The 20461-nt window shown below is 42.3% G+C and overlaps 2 protein-coding genes across 4 annotated transcripts; one reads left to right on the top strand and one right to left on the bottom strand.

Moving 5' to 3' along the window:
- Window positions 1–61: 61 nt before the first annotated feature.
- On the bottom strand, window positions 62–16383 carry orc1 (origin recognition complex, subunit 1). Of its 2 annotated transcripts, XM_042057663.1 has the most exons (19): window positions 16192–16383; window positions 14241–14347; window positions 14022–14149; window positions 13757–13929; window positions 13012–13462; window positions 12462–12705; window positions 11726–11830; window positions 10927–10992; window positions 10724–10825; window positions 10078–10321; window positions 9866–9981; window positions 5907–6008; window positions 5594–5765; window positions 5214–5321; window positions 4792–4941; window positions 2667–2786; window positions 2092–2261; window positions 1379–1466; window positions 62–1185 (listed from the first exon to the last, which is right to left on the bottom strand). In XM_042057663.1, exons 2-19 carry the CDS (start codon window positions 14336–14338, stop codon window positions 991–993), a joined length of 2832 nt encoding a protein of 943 aa, XP_041913597.1. In that variant the 5' UTR covers window positions 14339–14347; window positions 16192–16383; the 3' UTR covers window positions 62–990. The 2 variants fall into 2 exon arrangements, with proteins under 2 accessions (XP_041913597.1, XP_041913598.1); XM_042057664.1 differs by lacking the exon at window positions 11726–11830.
- A 70-nt stretch (window positions 16384–16453) lies between these two features.
- Window positions 16454–19647, top strand: prpf38a (pre-mRNA processing factor 38A). Of its 2 annotated transcripts, none has more exons than XM_042057735.1 (10): window positions 16454–16644; window positions 16866–17025; window positions 17231–17352; window positions 17460–17545; window positions 17775–17885; window positions 18236–18342; window positions 18473–18499; window positions 18730–18845; window positions 18996–19044; window positions 19170–19647. In XM_042057735.1, the coding sequence occupies exons 1-10, from the start codon at window positions 16515–16517 to the stop codon at window positions 19204–19206; spliced, it is 945 nt and encodes a 314-aa protein (XP_041913669.1). In that variant the 5' UTR covers window positions 16454–16514; the 3' UTR covers window positions 19207–19647. The 2 variants fall into 2 exon arrangements, with proteins under 2 accessions (XP_041913669.1, XP_041913668.1); XM_042057734.1 differs by having other exon boundaries at window positions 19167–19647.
- The last annotated feature ends 814 nt before the right edge of the window (window positions 19648–20461 follow it).

Here is a 20461-nt window from a genome sequence, read left to right as displayed (position 1 = left end):
ATATATGTATTGTTTTAAACTATAAAAGTGTTACCTTCTTGATTCCACTTAAGCGCCATGCTTCCAAAACTCAATCTTTATTAAATCCACAAACACATTTACATACATACATTTAAAATTTTGAGAGAATAAAAGCACACCAATCAAGCAAAGGAATTCAAGACACCATATGCAAATCCAAGACAATACAGCACAATCACCTACACCCTATTAAAACATACAATACTAAAAATAATTTAAAACAACTTGAATGAAGTCAAAACATTCACAGTTTTATATAATGTTTCGAGTGACATGATGATGAGTTGAAGGGTTAAATGGCAAACAGTTGAATCACATTACTGGTCTCAAAAGCTGTGAGAATTCTCAAAATTAAAACCTTTTTTTAAGTTTAAAACCACAGGTGACCCAAAGAGGAACCAAAACACGACCTGACTCAAAAAACATCACACTCAGAAACCATACATCAGCCACATGTGTCATAACACTTCAATGGTGTGAAGGTCAAGCTCAACCTGGCTCACCCTTCAAGACTTTTTCTGCACTTATCACCCAGTGTCCTCTAGAGGGGGTTAGTGAGGAGACTTATCAGTGGTGGGGCCCAGGAGACCCAAGATGGAGCCACAGACAAAGAATTGGAGCTCATATTTGGAGACGAGTGAAAAAAGATTTTACCTGCAGCATTTAAGTCTTTTAAAGTGTACTTAGTTTGTTGGCAATAAAACATGCCATCCTGACTGATAAAAGTGCCTAGGATAATGGCTACTTCAAGTGCTCATCCTACAGGGCTCAGAGCAAGTTGTCCTGACTGGGTGTAGTTGTCAGTAGAGACAGATGAGTGAAGTTGTGTGAGACCTGGTAGGTTGTGTGGCTGGATTTCAGATGAGCACAGTTACATCCTCAGTCAGGCTTAACGCTCTGTGTGACATCAAGCCTAAGTTAGTCCTAGTACCCTCAAGCTCAGCAGCCCACGGGGAGTAGGCCTTCCAGTCAGTCGGCCTTGAGGGCGTAGAGCACGTCGTCCTGGCTGACGTTGAGGCGAACGCGCAGCAGCAGGTCCAGCCGACTGGGCTCCAGGAGCAGGAGGCGGCACGCGCCCAGACGTTGGCACACTGCCTGCGACTCGGACACGCTGACTGGCTGCAGCCCCTCCACGCGGCACAGAGCCTGGTGCTGCACAAAAACCTGACGGAGGTTTACAGAGGGAGAAAGAGGAGTTCAAGCACTCCCTTCAAGTGTACCAAACACAAGTCCAGTAGCTAAAGCAAAGCATTGGCATTCAGTGTATATTTTGTTAAGCTAGGCATTCAGTAAAACATCTGAATCAGCTAAAGCCCTACATAGACACAATGATTTTCGCGGTGCAGTGATCTCTAACCTGTTGGAACGTAGCCTCCTCCAAACCGAGGCGTCGGAACTCTGCGATCACGGCCCTAAGGAAGAGCTGCTCTTGAACGGATGCACACCTGCAGGGCAATCGGCCGTACATTAGATTAGATGCCATTACAGTAACACACACACACAAAATATCTAGAGAATAGCGTGTCACTAGCGTTGACTAGTTCTGTCAAAGAGAGCCTTAACAGCAGACTTAAGACATACTTAATATTTAATTTTAGTTTAAAAATGTCCCAACCCAAGTTCCCAGTGCCATCTTTGCCCGCTTTGTGCCCGAACTTCCCATTGAGTAGCACATTATTTGCGATACATTGAGATACCAGTCATCTCGATAGAGCTGTGCTATCATATGTTATGGGTGATCCTAAAGTTAGGAATGTTTATTTAGGATTTTGGTGACTTCAGACATGTCTGTAATACACTTTTCCGATCTGAAGTTAGGAGAACACTGACTAAAGTGTTAATCTACCCACTCCATAGAGGTGTATAGCCTTGGGTGGTGAAGTACAATAATCTCCATTCTCTTCTGCCGTGTTATCCCAATAAAGTTAATTAGCCGGAACTAGCCGACTGGAAGATTGAACACAAGACGGAAAGTAAAAATAGGAAAATAGAAAAATACATTTCTAAAATGGGCGTGGCGGAATACCAGTCTTTCTGTTGAAACAAACACTCAAAAATAATTAACTTCACCTGATGGCAGTTATGTAGGCGGATGAGAACATTTCATCCAATGCTTGCATCACATGACTCATTCCAACCAATCCCGTGCCGCTCTTGGGATTGGCCGAGAATTCACAGATTTCTGTGGCCCGGCGGCAGATATCCAAGCAGCGTCGGGCATCACCTGACAACGCTGCCACCTGAGAGACAACCGATCATAATCATTGTCATGTCCTGACATGGAAACACAGTTAGGCTACACATCATTGCACTTAATGACAGTGGGTTCATGTTTCAGCCATATAAGGCGAGTCCATCTTAAGAGAACACACAGGTGGACATTTGATCTCAGTGTAGGTTAAGTTCAATGACTGTTCTGCAACCATGAATCTTTTTTGTTCAAACTGGCTGCAGCGGATAACACTGACAACCTTCAATCCCTATAAACTAATCAAGTCTGACAGTAACACTCAGGGATAAGGCTACTAAGAATGGAAAGTCTTCTCTGGTCATAGAGGTGCACATAAACACAGCTCTTATCTCACTGGATAGGCAGTTATTCACCACAAACAATGTTCTGACCATGTGCAGCAAAAGGTGCTTGCCTTTCTGGACACCAGCTGGAGGGAATCCTCTTCAAATGCCCGCACCCTGTTCAGTCTGGAGGCAATGATCTGCTGCAGCTGCTTAAAGGTGTAGGGCTGGAACGACATCCGAGTGAGGCCCTAAGACACAAACACACATATATACACAGACACAGACAGACATACATACAAGAAAAGAAACAGAAATTGAGCCATCGGGTCATTCCGTTGCTGCACCGTCTCAGACTTTGCTCAAAGTCTGTGTACCTGATAAGACCTGTAAAATATGTCTGTTAATCCCCCCCCCCCTTGACTTTGTATCATTTTTACACTCAGAAATGCCTTATCTTGGAGGCCATGTTGAGCATTAATATCTTGAAGTATTATTCCTAGCCTGCCCAAACTTTGTAGGGTGGAAGACAGACATGTTCTCGGTATGACTGGACCGTTAAACGTTTGTACTACATGCCCATTAGTTTCATATAAGACCCTAGATATGGAAAAAAGCGCAAAACTGATATTGGGGGTCTAGTAAACTAGTTTTTTGTTTCAACATGGCACCAATCACTATTTTGTCTACAAATACAATACTTTATTAATGTTGAGCCAATATTTGAGGTCTCTGCAACAAATTCACATGAAAATATTAAGGATAAAACAAGGTGTGATTGCATTCATGTTCATAGGACTAAAATGGCATGTGGGGTAGCTAGTAGTAACACGAAAATCAACGTGGGAATAGCTCAGTTTATAGTCATTTCGTGAATAAAGTACCAATGATGTACCATGCTTCATTCATACATAAATACACTTACTTGGTAAAACAATGATTTTGACTCAATTTATTTATCTATGGTACAACATTGGCACTTTGTACACTAAATGCCCATACACTGAGCTACTTTAACGTAGATCATCAAGTGCCTACCCCACATAACATTTTAATCCTATGAAAATGACCGAAAAACACAACCTCCCCTTAATATAGTATGTTAGTATGAAAACACAGATCTATGAGCACAGTTCTACTGATAACAAACTAGAGAGTCTATTCCTGCCCAGTTCCTAGGGCTTTTTTGTTCACATTCGCATACAGTAGGAACTCTGAGATGACATAACACATTAGTAGCCCAATTTTTACATGAACATGAAGTAATGAAACTGACAACATTGCCATTTAGTTACTAGCTACTGAAGTTCATAGCCAAACTAAGCGCATGGTATCAGGAAGCAAAAAAAAAATTTTTGACATTGGCTTTCATCCTTAATCTTCTCATCTGTCCAGAACATGACAGTGGTTAGTCTCTGCAGCCTTCTCGTGCAGTTATGACACATAAGCTGAACTATTTTTTAGAGATTTTTAAAAATGGTGCTTCAGCTGCCTAGGCCAAGTTGGCATGTACTGTACATCAGCCATGGTTCCTATGCACAGGGAAAAGACCCTGTCCCAAAGTAGGAGCTCAAATAGTTATAGGAACTGCGGTCAGAGGAACTCAATAATCCCAAGTTCCATAATGTCTGAATGCACAGAAAAAGGGGCTCTAGGAACTACAAAAAGTCCCTACAGTGCGAAAGGGGCTAATACTACGATTTATCTTGATATGTTTGATAGAAGTAACTAAGTAAGAGAAAACAAACACACTTTCGGTGGAAAGCATGGCAAATCAGAGAGGTATACTACAAAGCAATTTACACATATTTTGGCTTTCTAGATATGATGATGGCTATGAGATGGCTTGACAAACCATGATCTAGCGATCTGAGATGATTGGTACTTCGATGGTGATTTTGATTTGTTAACCCAGGTTTTTTGCTTCACACTGTCCATGTCTTCATGAATGGGGTGGTGTTGAACTCATGTGGTCAATTGCAAATACAGAGAAGTATAAACTCCCACATTAAAATAAACCCTGGTCATTAAAATCTACCCAGGTAAAAAGAGAGGCACCTTAGTGCCATTGAAAACCCTGGCTTGTGTGTCAACACACTTCTTTAACCAACTAACCTCACCCTCATAGTGCAGGGAATCATAATTCCCTTCTGATGTTACAGTTTAGTCAACCAGTTACACTAACAAACACTACATTAAAAGCCATGATGGCTTTGGGTCAGCTGCCCTGAGTACAGCAGTTTAGAGATGCCCTACCAGGCGACTGGCCACACGGTTGATCATGATTCTTTCTGGAAGATCCATGGTGTTGGCAATGGTCAGGACTACCAAACGGGCATGGCGACGTGTCGGCCAATCAAACAGGTTGTACATCACATTCTGCTTCCTGGTCCACAACAAGTCCAGCTAAAAAAAGACAAAACAATAAAAAAGTGTTTGTGTGTCAGTTCTTAATACATACCCAGTACAACCATAATAGTTAAGTATGTATTTATGACATCAATTATATCATCAGACATCAATTAAATACAACAAAAACATTCTGCTGAAAACATCCTACGGTAAAGGACAATTATCTTTAGTAATCTTGTACATATTTCAAGCTAGATTTTTCTTCAACACTGGCAACTGTGCCTTCTCAGGCATAGTCATATTAGAATTGTTCCTACACAACTCACCTCATCAACCAGTAGGACAGTAGTCTCTTTCTTGGGAGCAGGATTACTGAAGCGTTTCTCTAAAAGACTGGCTGCATGGTCTGGGGTGACCTTCTGATTGGTGAGTTTCTGTTTGGTGATAAAAATGTGTTGGCTTTTCAGCATTGTTTGTGTGCATTCACATGAAGGTCATTAACCAACCATGTAAATGCTACAGTCTTGTTATTATTCTCATGATCAGATTTATAACAAGAATGTTTTTTTTTTTAAGATTAACATTATAGTATGTAGTATTATACACATTCCTATATATGTCATCTTATATTGTTGACCTGCAAATGTCAAAGCAATGGTAGTGGAGTCAGACCAGATCAAAATTGTTCTGCCTTTTTGACCAGTACCTGTAGAATCTGGACATAGGCTTGGTGCGGGTCAGTCATCTTCATGCCATTGATCTCAATGAAACGGAACTGTGGGATCTCGTCCAGATCCGCTGCCTGCTGCAGCGAGCGGATCACCTCATGTACAGTGGCCGTCTTCCCGGTGCCTGGCACTCCAGAAATGTACATGCACCTGTCAGTCGCAAGCACACACACACGCACACGGCATGGTCACCAAACAGCTTTGGAATGATCAAAGAAATGATTGTGAGGAGTAACACAGAGCCACACATCATCAATACAAACATCCCAACTACACCTAAAGCAGTCTTACCCTCCAGTGCCATCGATGACCTTGCTCTCCACAAAGTTATAGATGTCCTGGAACTCTTGCTCCCGACAAGGCAGAGATTCAGGGACTGAAGACACGTGCAGCCTAGGAGCAACAGACAGCACTGTCAAAATAAATACTAGATGTACCACAAAACGGTACAAAATATGACCGCCGCCCAGTCCTGCACATTCTCTCAGCAAAAATAATTCACGCTTGTCAATTTGTCTCCATCTCCTACTTTTGTGTATGTAAATTGTCTGTGTTTGTGTGTGTGTGTGTGTGTGTGTGTGTGTGTGTGTGTGTGTGTGTGTGTGGGGGGAGGGGGGGGTTAATGGGTTGTGTGTGTGAAAGTTAAGTTTGTGAATTTATCTGGGGGACTTTAATGAATAACAAACCTTGCTGAAACGGAGCTGTTAAAGTTTGGTTGAGTATTTTTCTGACCCTTTTTGAGTTACTCTAAACAGTGAATTGTAGAAAATAAAAGCTCCACTTTCCTGTCAATCACAGTTTGCGCTTGTGCTAATATTGGCCTCACTGCCTCAAAAATCAGAAAACCCCTCCCGATGCTACTGTGTGTGTGTGTCGTGTTTCCGGTTGGAAAAAATACTCGTGGAGCGTAGAAAGTTTCAAAGCGAGAGCAAGCAGAAGACAGAGCCGATGAGCTGTCCGATGCAAACATCACTATCCCACAGTGGAGACAAGACGTATTGTACCAATTTAAGTCCACAGACAAACATAACATTCAAGTAAACAATAAAAAGTAAATAAGAAGGCACATACAATGAAGAAATAAGAGCAGCAAAATTGGGTTGAAATTGTGCAATTGTGCACAGAGTGTCAATATAATAGTGCAAAGTCAGGCCAATAAATGGCTGAGGTAGTTCTGTTTGACCTAAGTATGCAAGTGGCATAGTGGTGCAAGTTATGTAAGAGCAGAAGTGTGTTGTGTTTTCAGGACAACAACAACAAGTTGCAAAGTGTGCAAGTGTACAAGTGGAGTAGTGCAAGGCAGCCATTGTGGGTCTAAAGTCCAGGATGTTATGTAGCTGAGGGTGGCGGGGGAGAGAGTTCAGCATCCTAACAGCCTGGTGTATGAAGCTGTTGGTGAGTCTGGTGGTGCGGGAGCGCAGGCAATCTGTACCTCTTCCCAGAGGGCAGTAGATCAAACAAATTGTGAGCGGGGTGACTTGCATTACTCACAATTGTGGTCGCCTTGCGGGTGAGGTGGGTGGTGTAAATGTCTTTCAGGGAGGTGAGTGAAGCACCAATAATCCTTCCAGCTGTGTTCACTATGCGCTGCAGGGCTTTCCTGTTGTTTTCAGTGCAGCTTACGCCCCACACAGCGTAAGGCCCCCGTGCTCAGTGTGATGCTGCTTGAGATATTGTTGCCAACACGTACTACTTGAGGCCTCTGACAGAGGAAGTCCAGTAGCCAGTTGCAGAGGTAGGTACTGAGTCCCAGTTTGTCAAGTTTGCAGATGAGTTGTTGTGGTATTATAGTGTTGAATGCAGAACTGAAGTCTATAAACAGCAATCTCACATATGAGTCTCTTTTTTCCAGGTGGGTGAGGGCTGGGTGGGGGGCAGAGCAGATTGCATCCTCTCTGGACCGTTTTGCTCGGTATGCAAACTGGAAGGGGTCCAGGGTGGGGGGAATGGATTTGATGTGTGACATGACAAGCCGCTCAAAGCACTTCATGATGATGGGTGTCAGTGCCACGGGGCGGTAGTCATTGAAGCAGGATGGAGCAGTTTTTTTCGGCACAGGTATGATGGTGGCAGCTTTGAAACATGATGGGACGATGGCTTGCTTCAGGGAAGTGTTAAAGATGTCTGTGAGGACATCCTTAAGCTCCTCAGCGCAGTCCTTCAGCACACGACCTGGGATGTTGTCTGGGCCTGTTGCCTTACGGGTGTTGATAGCAGCAAGTGTCCTCTTCACACTGTCGGCAGAGAGGCACAGGGGGTGCTCGTGTGGAGGGGGGAGGGGTCTTCTGTGGGCAAGTGCTGTTTTGTGCTTCAAAGCAAGCAAAGAAGCGGTTCAGATTGTTGAGCAGAGGATGTTGCTCTCGCAGCTCTGTGGCGCGGGCTTGTAGTCCGTGAGGGCCTGAATGCCCTGCCATAGGCTTTGTGCGTTCCTGCTGTCTTTGAAGTGGGTGGTTATCTTGTAAGTGTATTCCTTTTTTGCTTCCTTGATGCCACGGGACAGGTTGGCTCTCGCTGTTCTCATGCCAGCTTCATCTGCAGCTCTGTAGGCTTTGTCTCTGGCCCTCAGCAGCCTGAGGACATCCCCTGTCAGCCATGGCTTCCAGTTAGCCCGAGTGATGATGTCTTTTGTGTGGGTCACATCATCGATGCACTTGGTGATGTAAGAGGTTACAGTGTCTGTATACTCCTCAATGTCTGTCTGGTTGTTGTAAGTGGCTGCCTGCTTAAACATTTCCCAGTCCCAGAGCATCGGAGGTTTTATTCACCACAAGATTATTTTTTATTAACTAATTGATTAATTTTTATTAATTAATTGATTATTCACAAGATTAACCCTCAGTTTCTGTATTTACGGTCTAGATTTCTAGATCTACGTTCGTTTTCATTCTTTATGCGCTCGCATATTTAAGTCAGCTAAATGACGCCATCGTTTTTGCCTTTTCATTTTTAACTAGGTGGTGCTATACCTCAAATGAGTGAATATGGGATGTGTTAGATAGATAGATACTTTATTGATCCCCAGGGGAAATTCAAGACATGGGCCCTGGCCTGGAGACAAACATACAAAAATAATTAGGTCATCCTATTCACAGAAAACTGTGTCTGGCAATCTACAGGCCGATTGGTGTACTGTACAGTCACTAAATGTACACCTATACATTTATTGTATGGACCCCCATGAACGGAATTTCTATGAAACTTGGCACCAACATACGAAAAAAAGTTGGTCATCCTAGGCCCTGCGGTTCTCGAGATATTCACAGAAAACTTTGTCCGGCCTACCCTCCTTGCGGCGGGTGGGCGACGGATCAAAACGAAAAACATGGCCACCAAGTTTCGGCAACCTCGGCCTTTCAGTGTCCTGGGAATTGCTGTGCGGCGATCAAAATAAGGCATTTAATTGCCAAACTGTTAAAAACAAGTGATTATTTGCTACAGTCACACATCTGAGTGTACGAGTTATGGCTATTTAACAGCCAGCCTTATTAAGGGTATACAACTTAGATGGCATTACAACTGAATTACAGTATTAGTTGTATTATTACGGAACTATCGGATCGCCCCCTATTAACACCAGCCCCGTGTTTCCGTCCTCTTACGTGTATGGGTCACTTACTATTCATTTCTATACAAACCAAGACGGCGGATTCCTAAAGAAACACAAGCACCCACACCCAAGTGTATCTAAATTAGCTATGTACCACAAATTACATTTTACCGTGACTCGAAGAGCTATAAACAGTCTTGTAAGGCTGCGTGTACAAATCCATTTGGAGCTCCAGTGGAATTTTGAGGTAGCGACAACAATTCTTAGTCTAACCGTTCATGTGCCCTTGAAAGGGTGGAAGTAGACGACCCACCAGGCCAGCACTAACCTCCGAGCGCGGTAAACAAAATCAGATATTTCAGGCAGTAAAAGCCCCGGTAAGAACCAAACCAGATTTTATTCAAATTACACATCTATGGCTACTGAAAAATGTAAGGTTCATTTATCAAATGTTATTTTGAAGTATTAAAAAAACATTGTTGTTTCAGAATTTTAGGACGAAATGGGTGATAAATGGAGGTGTTACGATACATCTCAAATTACATTACAAATTACATTACAAGTGGCTATATATATATAAATAAAAATATATTTGCATTACATTGGGAACATTCATAGAGAAAACATTCTTGAATTTCCCCTTGGGGATCAATAAAGTATCTATCTATCTATCTATCTATCTATCTATATATCCATTCCTCACCTTGCGCGTGCTACTTCCAAGACATTCCCTGGAGTTCTGGCAGGCTGATTCCGGCTGGGGATGACGGGCGTTGCATGACGAGGTGTTTTCGGTGTCCGAGGGGTAGTGGGAGCAGTCTGACAAAAGAAATGTGCAGTAAGAAAAAGGGCCATCATTCACATCTTGGACATTAATGTGGACATGGTGATCAGCCACAGCTGTTTATGACCCACCTTTTTGCTGGGAGTCTTGCGTGGGGTCCTGGTAGAGGGACGCGTTTTTTCTGTGGCCTGCGGGGTGTGAGACCCAGTCATTTTTCGGCTCTTGCGAGTTATAATCACAAGCTCATCGTCACTCTCCACTTTTGCGTCCACGTCCTCATCGCTGCTGCTATGAAGGTCGATTTTAGATGGAACGAAGGCATCGTCATCGCCATCCTCATCGTCTAAGCTCATGGCATCACAATCACCAACACCACTGAAGAAACATTGAAATCAAATCAGCATTCACCAATGACTGACAAAAGTACTGAACCTTCCTAATGAACCACTGCAAACAGCTCCAATGATATAAGGAGCATGGATATCTGCATCTATCTTAGAAGTAACAGTCATTGTTTAGGATGACAACTATTAACATAAGAGTGAGTGTTACATTGCGTTGCACATATTACATTAGGGAAGAGTGAAAATTCTGTCATCTCTATGGACATAAAACTATGCTTCCATTCCTAACATTTATGCAAAGGTCTACATTTTTACCTTTACCATCACCATCACCACACTATATACTGTGTATGCGAGCAGGTATTTAAAATTGTTCAAACAAAACAAGACTTCACATTAAATTAATATGAAGGTGATGGATCTAGCTACTTACAGTTGTTTCCTGATTCGCGAGGACACCAGCTGGGCACACTTCCTCCTGGAGCGTGGGGTGACTGCAGTCTGGAAAGGAGAGTCCTCATGTTCCTCCTCCGCCCTGACAGGATAAGAAAAGAGGGGGGAGAGAGAGGTCAGTAAAGCAGCCATCACACAGAAGGGAGAGCCACTAGGGGCATCAGACAACTGAAAAGCACTCACAGCACGGACAGTGACGGCTCCCGCAGGAGATCAGAGGAACTCTTCCTCTGCGAGGGGGTCCTTGACCTGAGAGAGAGGAAGGCGTAAGAAAACAAAATAATTCTCCTCTTCCTCTACAAGGCATTTGTGATAACCTGGGTCCCCATTTTTATGGCGTCTAAGTACTTTCATTAGAGACAAAAACAATGAAGATATATTCAGTATTAAACTAGCTGGCCTGCTGCTACCAGCAATGCATTCATGGGAGCAGCTGGCTATCAAAGTAAACTGCTTTTTTTCACCATTACCAAGGCTCAACATGTCATTACAAGTGTCAGCCAACATGGACAGGATCCCCATGGAGATACAAGTGTGCCTGTTTACATCAGAAAAGGCAAAGAAACGGTATGTGTTTGACGTTAGCCCAATGCCCTCATTAAGTTGACGCTTCTTTAGCTAGCTCAATACTGAACAGATTTTTGTCATTTTTGTCCATAATGAAATCACCTACAGACATTGAACAAAAGAGCTCTGGTTGAAAAATGCCAGAATTAAATTCTTCTTCAAGAACCTGGTGTCGTAGTAGAGTGGACTGGTGGGATACCCAGAGGGACCTCATCTTTTAGGAGGCAAGTGCGTGACTGGGAGAACAACTCATATGGACATGTAGAACCTGCACCTGGTGCCTTAGAAGAATGGAATGGTGGGATGCCTCAAGAGCATCTTTCAGAGGGTGAATGCCTGGGAAACAACACTCTTAAACCCATAACACCAGTGTGACCTGCCCCACTGCAGACACCCAGAGAGGAGTCCCACTCACTGCCTCCTCAGACTGCCTCTCCTGGGAGTAGCCCTTCTCTGTAGGGGGGTTGGAAGCACGGTCACTCCCTCATCAGCAGAATCCTCCAGGGGACATACCCCTAGACTGAATATTTAGACAATGTCCCTTACAAAAATGAAATATTTGTGGCAGATTTGCAGCAAACTTGTGGGTGATTTGTGGGAAACAAATGAGTTCGCTAGAAAATATCGCCAGAATGTTTGCCAGTGTTGGCCGCTAGAGGCAAACTTCTGGCAACAATGAGAAGTTTGCCACTAGTGACAAATGTGTTCGCCAGTGATTTGCCATCACACGTGAATTTCTGGTGACAAACCTAATTTGCATAATGACATTGCTGCAAATTTGCTGCAACATTACCAAAAGTTAACTGCAACGGTTTGCCAGAAATCTAATTTGCATGTGAAAATATGACCTTGCCACAAATTTGCGGCAACTTCGCCAGAAACCTGAAATTTCTGTAAGGGGTGTTTGGACAATTGTGTCTTTCCTCTCCTCTGCGATGGGAATGTGTTAGAGCTGACAGTGCATGATGCCTCCATTTTGCTAGGAAAATAGGGCAAATGCAGCTCAAACCTACTGCAAACTCGATCCACTACATTGAATATCATTAAAAGCACTAATGATACAAAAAAGCCCAATTTTAATGTGATTTTCATTATTGTCCTTAGGCCTTTCAGTCTTTATGCCAAATCCCTGTGTGTCCATAACCACCCACCTTGTTGAATCCTGCTCGTCCACAGCAGTAGGTGTGGGCTTATCTGGACTCTGGCTAAGAGGCTGAAGGGAGATGTCGTCATCCTCCTCCTCCTCGTCTTTGGAGGACGGCTGTTTGACACTGAGGGGAGTCAGGCGTATGGTGAGCTTCAAAGAACGTGGAGGAGAGGTGGTGAGCTTCTGGGCCAGATCATCATCAAGGAGCTCTCCCAGCACGTCTTCCCTGGTCATCTTCTTACCTGGACCTGTACGCACAAACACCAGTCAATACAGAGCTTACATGCAAGGACATGTATTGGTCCGAACATCTCAGGCCTTCTGACTAATCAAAAGATTTAAGATTTCCTACACATTCAGGATGTTTCATTTCCGCTGCACAGAAATTACTGTTTCACTAGCTAGGTCATAGAACTTTTCATTAACATATAGAATTATTGTGGCCTGAATTGTGCTTCATTTCCTGTGTGATCTACGCCTCACTGTGTGATTACACTGCAGTACTGGTGATGGTGGTGGAGGAGGGGAGCTGGAGGAGGGGAGCTGCGACTCACTGCTGAGCTCCAGCTTCTTGCGGATTGCTGGCTCGAAGGCGATCCGCCCGCGCCTCTTCCCGCTCAGCAGCTTGGAGGCCGACAATTTGGAGGCCGAATGAATGGACTCGGCCTCGCGGCTGCTCCTCCGTCCCGTGCTCATGCAGCCGCGGTTGTAGGGAGTTTGGCTCGCGGCGGAGCTGGCCCACTTCATCACCATGGGGTCTGGTGTGGGCAGCATGCGTGGAGTGGTGCTCCGAGCTTTGGGGGTGATGGGTGGAGTTAACGTGGGACTCTTCTGCATGGGTGACTGGAGCATCTGCTTTGGTGGAGGAGTCATGGCAATCTGGAATGGATTCATGAGATCTGGGTCGAACGATTTGAAGGCCTTGGTGTCCCAAGACAGCTTGACAAAGAGAGTGTCTTTACTTGCATTGTCAGGGAAAGGGAGCTCTCCCGGAATATGCTTCACCTGTGGATCATTTAAATGACAGACACAAAGACCCTTTTTTATCATCATTTTTCAGAAAACTTCTTTGAAAAAACAAATACACCATTTTGTAATTTGATGTCCCATGATTCTTGACTACAGACCATGTTGAATAATTGTATCATTTCTAAGTTAGGAGCTTCAAAGTTTATTATTCGAAAGCACTTTATAAGCAGCATTTGGCACTGAAAAAACGAAAAATGTAGCAGATACAGCACTACTGTATGAAATGCAGACATGCAACAAATGTATGGCATTACCAATTTCTCAGCTCACCTCAACTGTGCCCAAAATGGTCTCCGCATCCACCTCACTGTCACATGAGGAGTCATTATAGTAAAAGACCTCCTGAGCATGTGCAGATCTGCCAAGCAGCTTTCTCTTGTTATGAGGTAACTCACAGTAGCGTATGTACCACTGCACTTTTGCCTTCTTCACCTTGCCATCCTCTGGAAAGCAAAGCAAATACAGAACAAGTCAAGATATCTTCAACCTATGAGCAAAGCATTTCTGTGTGATGTGATAGGACAAAAACTGTTACCATCACTGAACAACTTCAGGACCTGAGCGACATATGGGTTGTCGTCATCGTCACCTTCAATGAGAATGTACTGGCCTAAAGTGACAATGGTCTCTGCAGGTTTCCCTTCCACTTGAATAATCAACGATCTACAAAGCAAAGTGTAAAAAATCATTTAGGCTTCACTGTTCCCATGGCAAAACTATGTGCAATGTTAGACAATAGGTAACTTAAGCATACTCATAAAAGTGTGTGTTCAATTTCCTATCAGTACTGATGGGTCCACTTTTCCATTTGTAGCTCCTCTTCACTCGTAGCCGTGTGGAATATCTGCTCATGTTGCAAACCTACAAGATAAAAGCATGCTGTTACAAACAATGCGTGAAACACATTGCTACTTTCCAATCCCTAAACAAACAGATAGTTCTCTTGCTAAGTAAACGTTTAATAAGCATTTTGACTGGTGCAAATTCCATGCTCATAGCAACAAACAAACCATAGCGAATCAGCTTACTTGATCCAATGTTTTGTTCTGTAAAACATTCATCTTTATCAATGCGAGTCATTCCATGTCAAATCAAGACAGAATCCAGGAAAATGGTTGCTGCACCGTGTCATATTTTGCTCAAAGTTTCATGTTGTCTTTGACCTGGTACTTTTACACTTAAAAATATATTATCTTGGGAGCCTTGTTTGGACATTAATATCTTAAAAGTTTGTAGGATGGAAGAGAAACATATTTTCTGTATGACCGGACCATTAAAAATTTGTACTGCGTGCCCCTTAATTTGTAGACAGGCCCAACCACCAAGTTAACACCATAGTTTACCATTTCTCTCGGAAAAGAAAAATGTCAGGCCAATCAGAGACGAGAGAGGAAGAAGAAACTTATTGTGATAAACAGAAGCAGCAACACCTGTAAACGTCAAAAAATGCAGCTGAAAAATTTTTTTTTTTTTATTTTATTTACAATAAAAGACCTAGATACATTGTTTACTGACTGTTGATGCTGTTTATTGTCAGATTGTTAAGTTTAGGCAAAGTAGGAAGTAACAATAGGAATCTTTGATCAATGTGATTGGTAAGGCTCGACCAATGATTTCAAAGTTAGTGCCCGTTGCGATGCAAGTGTTGCAAACGTTTCCCAATCGAGAGTACCAGACTCTATTCACTTTAGTTTGGTTATTTCCAGGCTACTTGATTTGCCCATTGAAGGTTGTGGAAAGAGGGTGATATTGAGGGTATTATAAACAATATTTTTATACCCACTCACAGGACATCAAATCAACATTTTAACTATACAATACTTTATTAATCTTGGGCAAATATTTGAGGTATCCACAGCATACATATTAACATGAATAAATTAAGGATTAAACTAGGTGGGGTTACATTTTTTGATCATTTTCATAGGACTGGCAATACATGTGGGGTAGTTGGTATGATCCAGATTTTGTGTGTACAAACTCTCAATGTCCTACAATGTTTCATTCATAGATAAATACACTTTAGTTCATTACATTGTTGTACCTCTGCTTCTTCATTCTTGCTCCTAAGGAACTCTATTCAACTTGTTCCTGGGAACCCTGATTTTCTATGGTACGCTAAATGTCCATACATTAAGCTACTTCTACCAACATTCATAAAACATTGCATTTAAAGAAAAAAGATAGTGATTGATACCAAATGAGTAAAAAACGATAAAATACCCTTAATGCCACTCCCTTTTGCATTTTTTTTTCTTACCAACATTTTAACGTTAAAGGTTCAGACTGAGAACATGTTTGTCTTCGATGGTTTGGGCTGGCCATGCCCATGAGTAATGCGTTTATAGTATGAATATATTAATGCCTAAACATAACTTTCCAGATAATGTGTTTTTCAGGCCGTCAGGCTGAATACCAAAGGCTGAAAAATATGAAGACAGTGGATTTGAACATATATTTTACAGGCCTTAACGTTAACTGTTAGTTGTTTTGAGACGCGATACAGACGGTTTAAACAAAATCTAAAACGGTGCAACAACAACCTTAACGTTATCTGAATTGACAAGGAAAGACTCCAATCTTTTAAAAACATCAGACAGATGCATTTAACTAAATATGATCATATAGCTAACAGTCATAGTGCCGAATACCATAAGTTAGCTGGCTAGCTTGGACAAACAAAGTTGATCAGGAAAAGTACTTACAGTTAGAATGTATGTGTCAGTCGGTTAGTGCTGCTAGATACCACGACTAAATATCACAAAATTGTTTTAATTTACTTCAAGTGGCATCCACGGGTAATTTCGTTTTGTTCAATAGTAGAACCTTACTTTGCCATGAGCTGTTGGTGTCATTTAAACCCGGAGAATACCACACTAGATTTTCGCGCGTAGATTGCATCCACCTTTCATCTGATTGGGCATAAAGAATGCGTACGCCCACTTGCATACACAGGAAAGTGTTTCCAGCTGACCCGGAAGTTGTTGACTGTATCCAAAACGCGTTCCATTGAATATATTCTTTGGAAATGGCAAACAGGACAGTCAAAGATGCCAACAGCATACATGGAACAAATCCCCAGTATCTCGTGGAAAAGATTATACGCACCCGTATCTATGAGTCTAAGTACTGGAAAGAAGAATGCTTTGGACTTACCGGTGAGTGTGTTGTAATGCTTTGGCTGGGTTAGCTAACAAGGCATTAGCCATTTAGCCAGTACGTTAATGTAGTTAGCCTACAAAAGTTATAACGTATGCCCAAATATTGTGGTAAACAGTTAGTAATTACTTGCATGTGTTACATGTGTGAATGCATTTTCTAAATGCTACACGTGATTATAAGGTAACGTCACTATTTCACCTCTTATTCCCTCATAAAGCCGAGCTTGTTGTTGACAAGGCCATGGAGCTGAAGTATATTGGTGGGGTGTATGGTGGTAACATCAAACCTGCCCCATTCCTGTGCTTGACCCTCAAGATGTTACAGATCCAACCGGAGAAAGATATCATCGTTGAGTTTATTAAAAACGAAGATTTCAAGTAAGTACTGTTGCAAACAAACTGCAGGTCTGTTGAGGTGTTAAGTCTGTCACATCTAGGCCTTTCTGTGTAATATGTGAAATAGCGATCCATCATCACCTATTAGAGCTTATTTGGCTTTAGCCGTTAATGTTTATCTATGGTGTAGCATTATAGTAACTAGAAAGGCATGGTTAGTCATAAACTCACATACTCTTTCTAACAGGTATGTTCGTCTGCTTGGTGCATTGTACATGCGCTTGACTGGCACCTCAGTGGATTGCTACAAATACTTGGAACCACTATACAATGACTACAGGAAAGTCAAAATGCAGAACAGAAATGGAGGTATTTATATTTGTCTTCTATTGTTGTAACGACGTCTGTTATATCTCCCCATCGATCTTCTTTTTGTCAAAGTTATTTCATCTTTGACCTCCCCACTTCTCCTGCAGAGTTTGAACTGATGCATGTGGATGAATTTATTGATGAGCTATTGCATGCTGAGAGAGTCTGTGATGTCATCCTCCCTCGGCTTCAGGTCAGTTCATACGGTTGCCCTGTCTATTATAGTGCACATTCTGTACACATTTGCAATAAATTGAATGACATTACTTGATACCTTTGCATTCTCACCTGAACAGGGTGTTTAGTGAAGACTGGTTATTTAGTGAAGATCTGTTTGTTGTTTGTGAATCTCGGTTAATACGTTTGAGTCAAGGTACATCACTTGAACCAACATTGAAGTGGACTTTGTGCTTCAAATACAGAAAAGACAGGTCCTGGAAGAAGCAGAACTGCTCGATGCACGAATATCTGCCCTGGAAGAAGATCTAGATGAAGTGGAGAGCAGTGAAGAGGAGGATGAGGATGAAGAAAAGGTATTAATCACAGATCTCCATCTAGATACACCGATGGCGGAGGGTGCTATGCAAGGCACCAACCTGCACATAGGGAGAATAGAGCATATTTTGATTTGATTCCATATACCTAGCTATACAGATAGCAGTGATCTACAGTGCATGTACACATGGTATTTGTGTAACTTACCAGACATGTCCAGCATAGCCCAGGGGTTTAATTCTCTGGGAGCACAAGCAGAGATTGATATGTTTATTTTGTAAGTAACTGTTGATTTCTCCTAGTAACTATCTACAAATTTATAGAACATTATACATGCACCATGTGGCTTTGGGTGAGCATACTGCTGACTCCATACTGCTTTTTGTAGCCTGAGAGAGTGGTGACTCCTGAACCCCACAGACGGGGTTATCGTGACAATGATCGGCCGCGCCGCTCGCCATCTCCTCGCTACAGACGCAGCCGCTCACCAAGAAGGTTGGACTCATGCGCTTACTGTTACTCCATTATCACATCCAGTACACCTTTTATTACTAACCTGGTTATCATGTACTGCTATTACAAAACGACTGTTTTGAAGCTACATGCTGTATTCTTCTCTGTCTAGGAGGAGCAGATCTCCGAAACGCCGGAGGTAAATATGGCCCTTTTTCTTTCTCATAAAAATTATGAGCAGCATTCATTCCATTTGCATCTTGTCCAGTTTACTAATCTGCAAATTTAATTGGCATACAATGTTTAACATCCAAAACACAATTTTGGAGAAATTACTGATCATGAATAGAAATGGTGAGGTAGTGTTTTTATTTATTTATTTATTTATTTATTTATTTTTTAAATGAATTATTACTATTTAATTTTTAGCCCTTCACCGAGGCGTGATCGCGACCGCGAGCGTGAGCGTGAACGCCACCGCAGCAAAAGCCCGCGGCGGCATCGCAGCCGCTCCAGAGAAAGACGTCACCGCTCCAAATCTCCAGGTACAAATCTAGAAATACCCATAACACATAAAATTTTGTTTTGTGTCAACATTATTTCGGTCATTATAGTGCAAAGACTTAAGCCAGGCAGTTAAAATACAACATTCTAATAAAGTGGGAAAAGTCTGAGTAAGCTGTTTTCCTCCACAGGTCATCACAGGAGTCACAGGCATCGCAGTCATTCAAAATCTCCAGAAAGGTAAGAGAATATAGCTGAAATCTTTAAACGCAATAATAAAGACAGATTCTTGTCTTTACTTCACTTGAATATATATAATGAAGCACTTTATTATTGCCTTTAATTCCACTTTTATTCTGCAGCAGATCCAAGAGGAGTCACAAGAAGAGTAGAAGAGATTGATGTCTGTTTACTTTTACTGATGTTTTTAATTTCCACCAATTCAAATTCCATCTCCTTTTTTCTGTTTTTTTTTTTTTTTTCAAAAAAGCTTAATAGCCTTTTCAAAGCTTAATAGCCTGTATTTGTACAGTTTTTACTTGGATATAGACTTTTTGTTGTCCACCCAAAATCTTTTTAATACAGTGTATCAGATGTAAACATGGTATTAAGGTGAGCCACCAATTTGTGTGTGACCTTGAAAATGTACTTTTTTCTTTTTGAGAGGATCTTTCTGTAATGGGTAAATGTTTTCTAAAATGTGAATGCACCAACATATTGAGGTTAATGTTGTGAACCCATGCATATTTCTAAATGGATGTGAGAAATATGATTTATACCTGCAAAAATACAGCATATTGAGTTGAGGGGTAGCTCAGACAATAAACCCATTTAACAGTGCAATAACTGATTTGTTTGTTTTTGTGTAATGCATTTGGAATTGTATACCAGGAAATATTGTAGCACTATTGATATCTCCTCACAAGGAGAGGCCATGTGCATTTTCATCTGCCCTACGCATAGCACATTCTCAGACTCCTTTTTTCAACTCAAAATTGCTGTGTTGTCGAACCAGAAGATTGATGTTTTTCCCTAAGTTCTCAAAATAGTCTTCACTCCATTGTATGCGCTGTGCTGCAATGATCTGAGTCATTATGGCATTTTCAATTGCTTGAGATTCACAGGGACTGTGCCTGACCCAGTGACTGATGTTCCTGTTGGGCTCAATAATTAGTAATCCGGGTGCATGTGTTCTAGTGGAGGGTGGCATCTCTTTGACGTAGCGCCGCAGGTAACCGGTGTATCTCCGGGCAATACTCGAGAATGCCGTGCTGTAGGACAGTCGCAGTGACTCTGCAGAACCGCGTGGAACAGAGCCTAGGCGGATTCCATGAATCCTCACATGCAGGTGAATGGCCGCCCCGTTCAACCACAGTTTAATGGCACGTGAGCTTAATTGACGATGCAAAGTCATCCTCTCAAAAAGATCAATGAGTTCAAACTTGAGCTCTTGATCACAGAGCTCTGTTATGTCTGCCATCCCCTCACTGTCGTTGACCACTTCAGGTACCTTCCTCAGATACTCACCGATTATGTTTCCAATTGACGAGTCACTTGTCCCCAACATTCTCCGGATAGGGTCTGGGGTTGTTTGACCCAGGATGTCATTGGACACAGAATCCAAGAACAATGACAATGCTAACGCCACAACTCCTAT

Source organism: Alosa sapidissima, chromosome 12 (assembly GCF_018492685.1).
Source record: "Alosa sapidissima isolate fAloSap1 chromosome 12, fAloSap1.pri, whole genome shotgun sequence".
Taxonomy (NCBI): domain Eukaryota; kingdom Metazoa; phylum Chordata; class Actinopteri; order Clupeiformes; family Clupeidae; genus Alosa; species Alosa sapidissima.
This window is presented reverse-complemented; position numbering and strand designations above follow the sequence as displayed.